Source organism: Pinus tabuliformis, chromosome 9 (genome assembly GCF_031772625.1).
Source record: "Pinus tabuliformis cultivar Carrire ecotype Pingquan chromosome 9, CPIR1, whole genome shotgun sequence".
NCBI classification, from domain to species: domain Eukaryota; kingdom Viridiplantae; phylum Streptophyta; class Pinopsida; order Pinales; family Pinaceae; genus Pinus; species Pinus tabuliformis.
In genome coordinates, this window is record NC_142307.1 from 1,577,034,178 (window position 1) to 1,577,048,443 (window position 14,266).

General features: G+C 39.2%; 1 protein-coding gene and 1 non-coding gene across 3 annotated transcripts in view; both read right to left on the reverse strand.

Annotated features, from left to right (window-relative positions):
- Positions 1–894: 894 nt before the first annotated feature.
- LOC149154712 (protein PIN-LIKES 7-like) overlaps positions 895–14,266 on the reverse strand; it is a 306,565-nt gene continuing 293,193 nt past the window's right edge. For both annotated transcript variants that reach the window (XM_089440625.1, XM_089440626.1), the window contains exon 11: positions 895–1,322. In XM_089440625.1, coding sequence (XP_089296751.1) covers positions 1,198–1,322 — 125 coding nt within the window. In that variant the 3' untranslated portion in view covers positions 895–1,197. The remainder of the gene's footprint in view (positions 1,323–14,266) is intronic.
- On the reverse strand, positions 1,511–1,613 carry LOC149154713 (U6 spliceosomal RNA). Its single transcript, XR_016263843.1, has one exon. It is a non-coding gene; the product is annotated as a U6 spliceosomal RNA (small nuclear RNA).

Here is a 14,266-nt window from a genome sequence, read left to right on the forward strand (position 1 = left end):
GGTCAAAGTCTATTGAGTCCTTTGCTCGCTCTGGCTCATTTTGCTGATTCCGTTGATTTTCAAAATCCATCCACTCCAATTACTCAGATTCGATTATTCACTATTGACAAATCGATATACACAGTGCCATTTCCTGAAGAAACTATATTAAATCAGATCGAGTTTTCTATGTTGGCAACTCTCAATTATGGGCCTCCATTGCGCCATTTTGATGGTGCTTGGAAGGATGGATGGAAGCTGATCTAAACGGATCAGATCGACAGGAATTTAAGGATATGGATATCCTACAAATACACATCCACATTAACTTTACTTTGTCTATTCCTGTTAGGATACCTGGTTTTTACTTAGACAACCTGGGTTAGTTTGTGTTTTCTCAGCATATTTGGACGTGATATGTCTTCCAAGCAGATTTGATTCGGCAGCAAAAGGAAAAATCCGGGAATGTCATAATTTTAAATATATAACGATAAAACAGGTCAAATTTTTCTTATTCGAATTCAATTTGTTTTCTGGTTCAAAGAAGGACTTGGTAACTATGTATGCATTTATCCATATTTTACTCACAAGGGGGAAATAGGTTAGAAACTGCTATAGTCTAGATCCAGTGTGTAGGGTTAAAAATGGCAGTTACATTTAAAATTTTTAAGGTGTTAGTTCAACAAATTGGCATTAATTTTATTGGATATTTATTTAGTTCAATTTCAGCAGGTGTCTAATTTGAATACCATTGAAGGAGATGTGCACTGCTGTCTACCAATAGCATTAGGAATGCCATGCACTACTATCCACCGACAGGTTTATTAGAGATGCCATATAAACCTCCCTTAAATTTCCCCACTAAATTTTCCTTCAATTAAAAGAAACAGATACTAATAGAAATGTGCCAAAATATAGATGAATGAAAAGAAATACATAACATTACTAAGTAGCCAGGACAAATATAACTGAAAATTCATATTACAATATTACACTATTTCTCTAAGTGCAAAGAGTCCTCCCTTAAATTCTTAGATGTCAGAATAGTGCCAAGGGGCTTCGCAGACGCAAAACACCATTCAGATATCAATACGGAACAATCTCATATACACATTAAAGAATTATCCTGATTCCTCAGATCTTGAAATACTACCAAACTAGAGTTTTATTAAACATATACTTTTCATCAATATGTACCTATAAATAATGCAACTGTATTCAACTCAGAAGCCACATGTATAATGTTGACCACCCAGTGATGGCTATAGCTGCTAGTAAATAGGTCCACAAGAAAATAACAGAGCACTCGCTCTCGCCAACACCAAATAATTGTGTCATCGTTCCTGCATGAATGCAAACTCACCATCTATCAGACGAAAAATAGCTGCTACTGATACTCAAGTAGGTGTATAATGAAATAGAAGAAAGAGCAATGTCCCACTAATGAAAATTTAGCGAGTTTGATCATTTCAAATGCCTATGGTCCACATCACTATTCAGTGCATGTCTTGTGAAGGAGTATTCTGTTACTTAAAAAAAAGACCATTTTTGGATTTGTGCGTGTCATCCTTGTAAAAGGGCCATGCTAATCATCTCTGTGTCTTACCAATTTTATCGGATGTCTCCAAAGAGACGAGTATTATGTTACTAATGGACATTCTCTTCTCAGAATTTTCTATTCTCAATCCCATGCAATTAGACTTTAAAGAATTCAAATGTACCCTTCTTGTTGTAGACATTTATCTATAAATTTCCATTAATTAATTCAAGTTTCGAGTTGATATTTGTCTTATTTCTGATTGCCATGATCGATATTGGTCTGGAGTTACCTTAGTGTTTTGTCATCTGATTTTGTTTTACACAATGGAGTCACATAATAGTGGTTTGCTCTTGGATCCATCTCTGCAGAGCATCTCTTAGTTAATTTAAACACTTCAAAATTCACTTCTTGAAAGTCTTTCAGTCAGACAATGCAACAACCTGTATAGCTTCAACCTTCTACCTCTTTTGACTCAAATTTCTTGATTAAAGCATCTTATTTTTATGGAATATCCACTTATGATGTAACCAGTGTTGCCTAAGTGCCATGATGAGACAGAACAAAAAGAGGCAGAGGTGGTTGTTTCACTTCAAGGGTTGACTGTTCCATTCTACATACTACACACATTTGGCTGAAGTTAATGAACACATGTTGGAAATTATTCTTGCAAGAATTACTTCAGGCATTTAGGAATATGGATACTCTGTAAACTGCCCTCGACTGCGTTTACTTAGCATCAATATACATGTGACAGCCTAGTTGAGCAAGTAAATTTGAGTTGGACCTAAGTGTGTATGAATTGTCATAATGTGTATAGGCGAGCTTTTGGACCTTTGTGTGGCAACCTGACCAAAATTTTCAATCATCTCTTTTTGGTTTATTGTGTAGTTATGATACTATTTGAATAGTATAGGGTCTACGCTAACAATCTGATAACAATATTATCAGATTTTCTGATATCAAGAAATTTTAAACCTCGTGCGTGTTATTTTGGGCATGGTGTTATGTTTTAGGGTTCTTACAGCGCTTTCTCTTTAATAAACCTCAGTGATGATATTTTGAGATAGAAACAAAAGAAATTATCTTTTTCAAGGGGGGGCATCCTCAGTTGTAAGCCTCATGACCAATTTAAGCACAGGGATCATATTTTAAGATAAAAACAAAAACAATAATTTTCTTAAGGTGAGGCATACTTCGTTTCTACCTCACGAGCAATTTGGTTCTTAAGATGTTTCACATCTGTATTTTGGAGTCTTGAAAATGTTTGAAATTCAAAGCAAACTACTATGTATCAGACCATACAACTATTGCAAGTTCAAAAGGTAAATGACTTCAAATTTATTACAAGTTTGGAGGAGTCTTAAAAATGTTTGAAACTCAAAGCGAATACAATGTACAAGATTATACAATTGTTGCAAGTACATAAATGGCTTCATATTTCTTACGAGTTTGGAGCTAAGTTACCGGAAACTCCTGAAGAATTTCCCAGAAACGCGGATCCCCGTTTCCGATACATAAACGGATACGATTCTTGTCCGAAACACTGTAAAAACGTTTTTGTGCCGTTTCAAAAAATTGGAAACTTTAGATTTGGAATTGGATACGTTTCCAAGGGATTTAAATTTTTTTGGATCCGTTTCCGGTAAAACGGATCCACGAAAATTGTGATCAGAATCTACCCTTAAAATGTTAAAAAGCTTGAAAATTTGCATAGCCATAAATAAATAATAAAAATGAAGAAATCATATTTGCAAATAAACTCACTATAAACAGAGTCTCATAAAATCTTTTCTAAACCTTTAGAAACAACAACACTCCATATATTTATCAAAAATTCTTACTAAGAAAAAGATAGATGTTCAAAAATGCAAATAAAGGGGTTTGATGAATGTCTTCGTAAAGAGATTTATTTTAGCGATTAATTTTCATTTTGGTTAAGATTTTGTTAATTGTCATTGATTTTGCTTTTGATTTCATAAATCCCTCCAATGTAACAAATCTTCTCTAGCCAATCTTGTGCCTGCATATAGTCACAAGACCAAGCCGACATTGAGAAGATTGAAATGTTCAGATAGGTCTTGATGGAATATCCCAATGATCCCATGGGCCTTTTAATTGTCATGCAAGGAAGATAGATATCATCTGCCATGCATGACACGTTCTTTGAAGGAGTTGGACCCGAAAGCACAAAGGCGGTTGCATTTCTGATTACATTATTAATGATGATGATAATATGTTGAATGTTATAATAATCACTAATGATGATGACAATTTTTATGCTGAATTGATGATGATGATTTGTTTATGTTGAATTCATGACGATGACTATGCATTTTTAGATATAGATTCTAGATTCTAGATTCTAAAAGATGAATGGTAATACATATATATATATATATATATGCATGTCGTTTCCTTGCCGTATCGTATCCTCATATTTTGAAAATTTGTCGTATCCGTTTCAAACCCCGTATCCGTATCCGTTCCCGTATCCGTTTCAGTGCAACTTAGGTTTGGAGGAATGACAAATGACAGGCAATTAAATGTAGGACACAGGTTCAGCACCTCGGAGAATCAGATAATCCTGATTGAAAGTAGGTTTGAACATAGTGTACTAAGGATCCAAGGGAGAGTTTTGTTCTTTTATGCTGATCCAAAGGTGAGTACTAGAAAAGGCTCACGCATAAAATAATTTATGAAGCGTTGTGTTACGTTGTGACATTACAAGGAACAAACTCAAACACTGTTATAGTCAAAATGAATTTGTCAAGAATTACGTTCAAATGAGTGAAGAAGTCACATGAAACTAACGAAAAATTATGGTATTGCTGCAATAAAACAGATTTAAATATCGTATTGTGACGACCACTTAGATAGTCCTTGCTCAAAGGGTTAAAAATGAGTCGGACCTCAATGTGCATTAATTTTTAAATGTCAGGTGAGAAAGAAAGAAAGAGCGTCAAAGTATGGAATGAGCTGCCCTAACGTGTACGAGGAGATGTCATTAAGGTGAAGTAAAATTGAAAAGAGAATATATTAAGTTGTGATGGATATTGTGATATACATGAAAAGATATACTTGATATGAAATAATTCTACTAAAATTAAGATATTTATTATATGATTAAAGTCTTCAGGGTAGTGAATCATTTTTTTATAAAGCTTAATTTTTTTTAAGACAACACATATTCAGACTAGTATAGATCTATCTTAAATCTAGATTTATCAAGTATGAAGAGGGATCAAATTTATTGAGGTGTAAATTTTTATATAATTTAATATTAAAAAATTAATACAAGACATGGAATTAAATGATAAAAAAATTACACCTCAAGAAATTTGACCCTTTAATATTGATAGATCTGGGAAACAGATGGATCTATGCTGGTTTAATACTTTTTAGATGTTGTCATGTACATACATGGCAACATCTATGTCATACTGAGATGTACATTACCTTGACTGTAGGTCCAATGATTTTTGTTTAGATAAAATTATTTAAATAAAATTGAAATAGAAAAGGCATATTTTATGATTGGTTTAAAGTATTGATGTGACAATGATTTGGGAGGATTGTCGGACATCAAAATAAATGAATAAAATAAAAATAAGAAAAACTCTTTGAGGGGATTGGTGCTCGTGTATTACTCTCTTTAGAAGTGTGATTCAAAGAGTTTATTTCATGTTTGGTTGGGTCCATATAAGGTACCCTATCAAACCACTGTTATTTATTAGTCACATTGAAGGGCTTATAGAACATTACATTGTGCACATGTCTCTAGAATGAGACCTTACTATGAATCCCATTTACCAATTTCTTTAGAAAGAGTAGTTGTCAAGTAATGTCTAGTCAACACTTAGTTGCAACTTTGTGATATCCCCACTTAGCAAATCTTGTTAAGTGAAAATACAATTTTGCTCCATTTTGATATTTTGGGTTGTTAACTTTGGAAAAGTGGGTTGGAGGACCCCAATCTCAAATGTTGGCTAAGGAAGGGCCCAACATAGGGGAAATAAGACAAATCAAATACTAAGTGGATTGTGGGGGCCACCCAAAGATGAAATACGCTCCCTTGGACAAACTCACACTTTCGGAGGGAGGGGCTCAAGAGGGTCGATGTATGGGACCCACATGGAGAGAAGGGAGATCAAGGATAAATAGGAGAGGTATACATCATTTGGGGACTTTTTGACGCTTTGAAAAACTCACTTCCCTAGCATGCTTGAGCTATTGAGCCAAGTCTGCAAGTTTTGTTCAGCTCACGAGATTCTCAAGCGAGTTTCTCACCCATTTCCTTCAGTGGAATTCAAGTGTCAACCCAAGGAGAGAGATTGATACCATTTGTGAGCTAATTCTAGTGTTGCATCAAGAATTTCGTGGGGCTTCCTTCAATAGTCTGAGCGTGGGAGAGGAACACGAATTTCTTAGGGGAGCTAGTGGGGAAGCAACAAACTTATTGAGTCTACCGGGGAAGCATTGGGCCTCTTATTGCAGAAGATTCAAGGTGATAGCACGGCCAAATTTTGTGGAGCCTTTGTTGTAGCATAGAGACTATTCCAGGGACTGCATGGGCCTGCGCAGGAGGTACTTCTAGGCTTCACGTGGGAGTTGAGTGAGTGGCTATTTAGGGTTGGTTTGAGTTGGGACTAAGGGAGCCATATGGAGGGGAAATTCACCAGCATTTAGCATCATTTTGGAGGCGTTGACCAATGGCACTTCCAAGAGGGCTGAATCACCCTATCCGTGGAGGAGGACGTAGAAATTGGGGTCAATTTTGGAGGTCAAAACTAGGCCAAACCCTTTCTGGGTTTTGGTGGGTTATTTGAGGGGAGACCAAGATTAATTTCTCGAAATTTTCTGAGCACGAGGAGAGGGTCAAACTGGAGTTTCATATCAATGGCAGTGCAGTTCTTCTAGGGCAACGCAGGGCATAGAAGAGGTGTGAAAATTCGAGAAGCCTCGAATCACTACTACAGCGAACTGATATTACTTCTCCTACTTGTTAACCCATGCAAGTTATTTACTGTGTTCAACTGTAAATATGGAAGTAAATACAACTGCAACCTTCACAACTTTAAATAATATGCGGAAACAAGAATCTGAGCAAGAAAGAAATAAAAGACACAAGTGGCATCGTTTTTTTTGGACCAATGTCCCCGAAAAAACCCAATGTGGGAAAATCGGTGTAGCAGCTGAGGGTTTGTATTATTAAGCAATAATTTTTTTATACAATCTTTGGATGCCTTACTGGCTATCCAATACAGAGAATCTGACTCGCAGAGAGATGAGTGAGATATACCTCACACTATCACTGGCGATCCAGTACTAATCCGACCACTGAATGGCTAGCCCCTAGCTGCCTCTGTGCAATCAATGCGCTATTCTGGATCACGGCTTTTGGGAACTGCATCACTCCTTCAGGGTGATCGATTTTCCTCTGGAACTTCGACTTTCTGCCCTTCCGGTCTCACACCCCGACTTCTTGCTCTGGAACTTGTTTCTCTAGCAAATTTTGGATCTCCTCTCAAGCTTTGCACTGCCTCATTGTGGCCCTATGCTGCGCAACGTGGCTCTGCGCTGCCTCTTTTGGATCTCTCTCTACCTCCTCTGCATTGTATCCCAGGATCAGGAAATATTCCTCCAGAAACTATCCTTGCCCCTCACTGCAAGAAATCACCTCGATCACTTCTCCGGCAACTGTTGCGTTGCTCTCGTTAGAAATCTGTCTCTTGATCTCTCACTCGATGTATTTTCTAAATGCCCATCAAGCCTCTTCTTATAATCCTCTCGTTGATCAATCAATGGCCCATATTAGATTCTAATCAATGGGTCAGACCATTTGAGCTTGACCCTCGTCTTCTTCTAGAAGTTTCACCCCCAATTTGATTAATACCCTTTAATTATTTTAATTTCTTAAGTTTAGACTTAGGCCTCCATTAAAAAATAATTAATTATTTTAATAAAATTGTCTCGGGGTGGAATTTCCCAAAATGATTTATGGGTATTCTGTAATATGTGTCCTAGCCTCCCTGAAAATTTTGAGGCTTAGAGTGCATCCGATGCTACTAGAAATCAACACGAGGGAGCACATTCCAGCATCCGGGCATCTCATTTTAACACAGATTCATATTAGCTCCATTAAAAATATTAATTATTTTAATATCTCCTGATCTGTTTAGAATCTGCCCAAACCCTTTCTGGGTATTGGAGATCTCATGTGCCCCAACCTCTCCACCAAATTTCGTGGCTAGAGCACATCCGCTGCTACCCCAAATCAACACTCCCTCTTAGCGAGGACTATGCTCTAGCAATACTCCTCACTGAGTATTACTCTGATCATCAGGCATCGGTACCTATGCTGACGCTAGGCCTTCCTGCCCAACATCCTCTGCACTGCTGCATCTTCTACTGTTGCCCATGGTTCTACCACTGCCACTGTTGCATCTGTACGACAACTCCCTCTGCATCCATGTTGCTGCTGGTCCTTTCTCCCAAGACTGTATCCGCACTGCACCTCCTCTCATCATGTTGCATCGTGCTACCCACTGTTGCACTGCAACTTAGTTATTGAGAAGTAAGTAATTGATCTCCCAGATGACCTCCTTGTTGGGCTAGAGACACCCACTGATGCTGAAGCTCCCTCTATCGCTGACAAGTGCTCCCTCTCTGACCTCTACGTTGTTGCAACAACTCCCTGCATCTCGCACCATTGCACACCTCTCTGTGCCATCCTGCATTGGTGCAACACTCCTGTGCCTCTCGCACTACTGCAGCCTGCTAGCCTTGCACTGTCTCAGGACTCCTGCATTGTAGCTCTCTCTGTTGCTCCATCCGCATCCGTCTCTACCCGACTCAACCAGTCCTGCTACTCCTCTTCAAGGCTCCCGTAGCAAGGTCTAATCCAAGAGGCTAGGTACCTCGAGGATCCTGCCCCTCATTGCCTGTAGTCCACCTGACAACAAATCGATGTGTCCCGACTTCTGCTCAAGTGGCGTTTGTGCACTCATGGCATAGTCATCGTCTGTCAAGACTTCCTTCTTTGCCCGTGCTGGCGTTGCCTTAGTCTCGGAAGACTCTCCCTTACTCTTCTTCCTTGCACACTGGGTCGCATAATGACCCAACTCCCCACAGTGGAAGCACTTGATCTTGGAGAGATCTTTCTTCTTCCGCTTTTCCTGCTTTCCCTCAGATGCTAGGGCCACATCTTCCTCCTCCTGCTTGACTTTGATCCCCTTGTTGTTGCTACCTGTCTTTGACTGCCGTTTGATCTATTTCTGGCGAAGAGCTGCCCACATCTCGTCCCAAGGTGGAAGTGTTCCTCTGCCCAGTATACTCTAGACAAACACTTCCCAGTCTTCTGAGACAGCATTCAGGGTTGTCCTCACCATTAGCTCCTGATCCGGTGTCGCCCCTATAACAGTCAACTGATCTCGGATCTCATTCAGTCCTCCGAGGAAGGTGTCAATCGATTGTCCCTTATTCATCTGATACGACCTCATCTGATTCTCGAGCAACATTCTTCTTTGCATAGAAGTATGCTGGTACAGCTTCTTGAGAGCCTCCAACTTCTCAAATGTTGTTTCCTTCTCGGCTATATGTGGTACCACATGATCCTTGACTCCGTTAAGGATGATGCACTTGGCCCTCACCATCTCCTTGTCGTACCTGTCATTATCACTAGGGTCGACTGGGACAACTATTACCTTCAAGGTGAAGTTCTTGACACAATTTTTGTCAAGCACAGATAAGATTCTGGCCTTCCAGACTGCGAAGTTCGATGCTCCGTCGAGTCTATCCTGGTCTCTTACCCTGTGTAGTGTCATGATGCTCCTCTACTCCCCTCCTGGAAGTTCTCTGTTCGACTCCTTTGAGTCTCTAGTTCCCGTCCTCTTCTGGACTCCCTCTGAGTCCCGATTTCCCTCCTGGACATCCTTCTGCCGCTTGTCGAGATGTCCCTACTCTGATCGACTTGTGCTGCTGCACTGCTGATCTAGGTTCCTTGTCTAGAAACCCTCGGTAACAACTCCTTTGGCCCTGCTCTGTCAGGTACTGTTTCTAACTACAGTACCTCACCAGCTCCACTCTACAATATTCCTGCAACCTTCTAGACTCTAGCAACTGCCTCTCTTTGAACTGCGTCAGCCCCTCTTTGCCTCACGCTGGCCCTGTGTCACCCCAAATAGGTCTGTGTCGGCCCTGGGATGCCCTGAGTCAGTCCTCTGATCCTCTACGTTAGCAACGCTGGCCTCTCTCAGGCTCTGCGCAGCTCCCGACTTCCTCTGCATGGCCCTGGCTAGCTCTGCGTCACACTCCTTGGCTTCTATGTTGCTAGAAACAACTTTTGTCACCTCATGACAACTATTTTCTACTGCTATTGCTTCGCTCGACTAATGTCCTTTACTCCTCTTGTGATCTGTAATCACGCTCTGATACCATGTCGAAGTTTCTAAGTTTATTTATTTAGAAACTCTCCATGCACTTTATCTGATTTATTCCTACCTACTTGTTATTTTCCTTAACAAGTTATTTACAATGCAATGTAACAGGAATCGGCATGTACTCGCGATTCCAACTCTGCTCGCCCGTGAAACAATTCGAGTCGAATCTCTGCGAGTCAAATCACGTTGATCGAGTTTGACTCACGAGTATGGCCATTATTCTGATTTTGCCGATTCCGGGTTTTTTTCCCGAGTCCCGCCAGTTTTGGGTTTAGGGTTTATCGGGTTTCAGATTGTTGCTTTGTAAGTTTATCGGTTACGTCACAGAGCTATTTCATAGTCCAGACACCGCAGAGTCGACGCCGCAGAGCCGGATTGTTGACAATACATATTACATACACCACAGAGCCGCAGAGGCATTCCATACACCGCAGAGCTGAATTGTTGACATACAAGGTTACACCGCAGAGCCGCAGAGGCATTCCATACACCGCAGAGCTGAATTGTTGACATACAAGGTTACACCGCAGAGCTGCATTCGACGCCGCAGAGCCAGATTGTTGACATACACCTGCGTGAGCCTTGAGGTAACCTGCGTGAGGTATTCATTTTAACATTCTGCAAAAACATATTGCTTGATACAATAAAACCAGAGTTCTGCATGTTTTCTAAATATATAATATATATGCATCAAAAATCATATAATTGGACCGTGAATCTTAAATCATTTCCCTTGCTGTATGAAAGTCCGCACAAAATCTATCCCATTGCTTATTTGCAGAGGCATTTTGAGCTACATGTTCACTGCCAAAAAAATTCTTATTTAAGGGCATATGTGATACAAGAATAAGCTTTACTACACTCTAAAATTTGAGGCAACCAAGTATCATGGACTATCAAGTATCACATACAATAGATTGTGCAAAGATGCCAAGCATTCACTCCAGGGACTTTTATCACCAACTTCCTTTAGCTTTCCTTGCCAGCAGAGAGCATTTATTACAAAGATTATATGTCTCATCCTACAAAACCTGCATCATATCAGGTTTGCTTTTCTCACTATAATTACAAATTTACAATCAGTAATTACATCAAACAAAACTCTCCAAAAAATCAACCAAACTCTGGTTTTATTGTATCAAGCAATATGTAACCTGCATTTCATGTATCAAGCAATATGTTTTTCTGGTTTTATTGAAAGGCAACATTTCTATATGTTTACTAACATCTGTCTTCATTTAATTTTTTAGATTTCTAGCATATTTTAAATTTTTGGATCATTTTTAAATTTGTTTTTTTATTGTCTTTCACAGGAGCCACAAATTAAATAGAAGCCACGACTCCAAATCTTAATAGAAGCCACAAATTAAACACAAGTCCAAAACAACAACAATGCCGAGGGAGAAGGACTTTGCTTGGGCTTATTGTGACAAGATTCCCAGAGACCCCAGGCTCCTTTGTAAATTTTGCAAATCGAAATGTAGTGGAGGCATTTATAGATTCAAGTTCCACCTTGCACAAGTATCTGGCCATGATATAGGTCTTTGCAGCAAGGTTGACGATAATGTCAAACACCGAGCAACCTTGGCCATTGATATGTTGAGTCAGCGTAATGCCAAGAAAGCAAAGCAAAATACTGAAATAGGAACTCTTGGAGTTTATGGTTTTTCTACCACTAGCCCCATGTCACCTCACTCTGTTGAATCCTCAATGTCATTCCCAAGTTTCCCACACATGCCTTCAAGGCCAAGTCAAACTCAAGGCCAAACGAGTCTTTCCTTCAGCACTGGAGGTGGAAACATAAACACCTTTTTTGCTCCCCCCACAAAACCCGGTTCCCAACCTACCTTAGATGCCACTAGTTGGAAAAAAAATATCCATAATCAAGCAAGGAAGGCCATTGCTAACTTTTGGTACTATTCTGACATACCTTTCCACTGTGCCAGAAGTCCTTATTGGCAAGCTATGATTGATGCAATTGCTATTGTAGGTCCAGGGTTCAAAGCCCCTACATCAGAGAGCCTTAGGATAGATATGTTGTTAGAGAGTGTTGAAGATGTCATGCTTGTGCTAGCTGAGTTTTGTTCATCATGGGTAGAAACAGGGTGCACCATCATAAGTGATGGATGGACAGATCAGAGGAATAGAACTTTAATAAATTTCCTTGTATCTTGTCTCGCAGGCACAATGTTTCTCAAATCAGTGGATGCTTCAGACAAGGTTAAGACTGCCCAACTTATCTGTGAAGTGATGGAGGAAGTCGTTCAAGAAGTGGGAGAAGAACATGTTGTACAAATTGTCACCGATAATGCAGCTTGTTGTCGTGCAGATTGGCACGACAACGCTTGGACCGGGGGCTGTCACTCTGATCCCCGATCCCTCCGTTTAAGCCTGTCTCCCGCGGCTAAGGGGGGTAGACCCTGCGAGATAGTGAAGTCCAACTGCCAAACAGTTGGGTGGGAGACACGATACACGATATGATAAGCACTAGATGGGTTTAGAGATTTAATAGACCAGTGCCTTGTGGAGTTAATGTTTAAATGATTACTTTTTAAATGATATAGAAACATGGACCATGAATAGCAACCATCTATCATCAGTTAAATCACATGACCAAGATGATATCCAGCCATTTGAAAACTTCGAAAAGATAAATGCTTAAAACCACCACGAGAATCGTAAATTATTAACCAGATATCATATTTCGTGTTTCGACTTGAAAATTTCCGATCTCAGCATGAAAGATATATCGCGAAAGCAACTGAAACTGGCAAAACGATTTTCCACAAAATTTTAATATTTTTTCAAAAAATTTTAAATTTTTATTTTTTATTTTTAATATTATAAAAATGAAAATTTAAAATCTAAAATTTAAAATTTAAAATTTATTCTAAGACTAAAATCTAAGAAACAAAATATAACCCTAAGTCTAAAAACTAAATAAAATCTTTTTATATTTATTTTATTTTATAAAAATCTAAAAAGAAACAAAAATCTAAAGTCTAACTAATATCTAAAACATAACATTTAAATCTAACTAAAATATGAAAATTAAATTTAAATAGAAGCTAGACCAAACCCTATTATAAAATGAATCTTTTTAAATCTAAACTAACAAAAAAAAAAAAAAAAATCAAATTAAAATCTAAAAAAAAACTCTACGCTACCCTTCAAAATGCAACCAAACTCAAATCGAAAGCTATCATAGCTAAGTCTAAACCAAACAAAAAGGGGAAAACGAAACATGAAAATTATTCATCCTAGCCTAAATCGATTATCAAAAAAAATGAGCCGACAGCTAAAACCTAACATATGCCCACAAAATGAAACTGGAGTTCCAGCTCTCGACGGCGGCGTGAGGGAAAAGAAATCGATTTAACGCTAAGAAAATTACCTGAGCCGGAAAGGCTTGAGCACACGCAAAGACACAGTGAATCGATTTTACCTTTCTCTCGCTATCTTGCAGGCTGTTGGCGACCAGGAAACTCAATCGATTTCCGCTGCTCTGCGGCAACCAGAAAGGCTGATACATAACCCCAAACGACTGACGTGAGCGGCTTTCAGTCAATGCATTCCAGGGTTTCTTCTGCTGGTGGAGAATTAAGGGGCCAGATTAATCAACCTCAGAGATACAAGCACGTTGAGCTGACGATTTTTTGTGCCACTGATCCGCAGATAATGGTGAGGAAACACGTTTTTTGAGCAATAGATTGCAGGTTCTGGCCCGATATTGAAGAGAACGGACGGCTCAGTCACGTTCCTCCAGTGGCAATTCTATTACGTGGAGGCTGAAATGAAACGACCTCAATTTGCACACATCCTCACACATTATCCGAGCCAAATCGTGATTAGATTTAATAAAACTGAAAGGGACCCTTGCTGCGTACGCAGAGAGAAACTCTCACTATTGACGGCTCAACATTTCTGAAATCCCACAAAAAATGCCCACCGCTCATGTGATTTCAAAGCATCAAAAGATTCAAGCAATGCCCTCACGTGGTGAAACAGATAGATACACATTCAGCAGTTTCGTTTGGTGGCAGGAAGCTATTTGAAGATGATATCTCTGGAGAGACCCTGTTCCTGCAATTTCAAGACAACAGACAAAACCCTAATAAAAAAACTGTAAAAAATTTGAAACCCTAGATCAGCTGTAAAAAATCTGAAACCCTAGATCAGCTAATTAAATGTACAGATTTAGCCCCTTCACAGCCGAATCTAACATTAAGAACAGGAAAATTTTAAAGAAAAGAAATTTCAGATTGTCACTGTAAAAAAGAAACTTCAGAAATTCTCTCATGCAGATCAG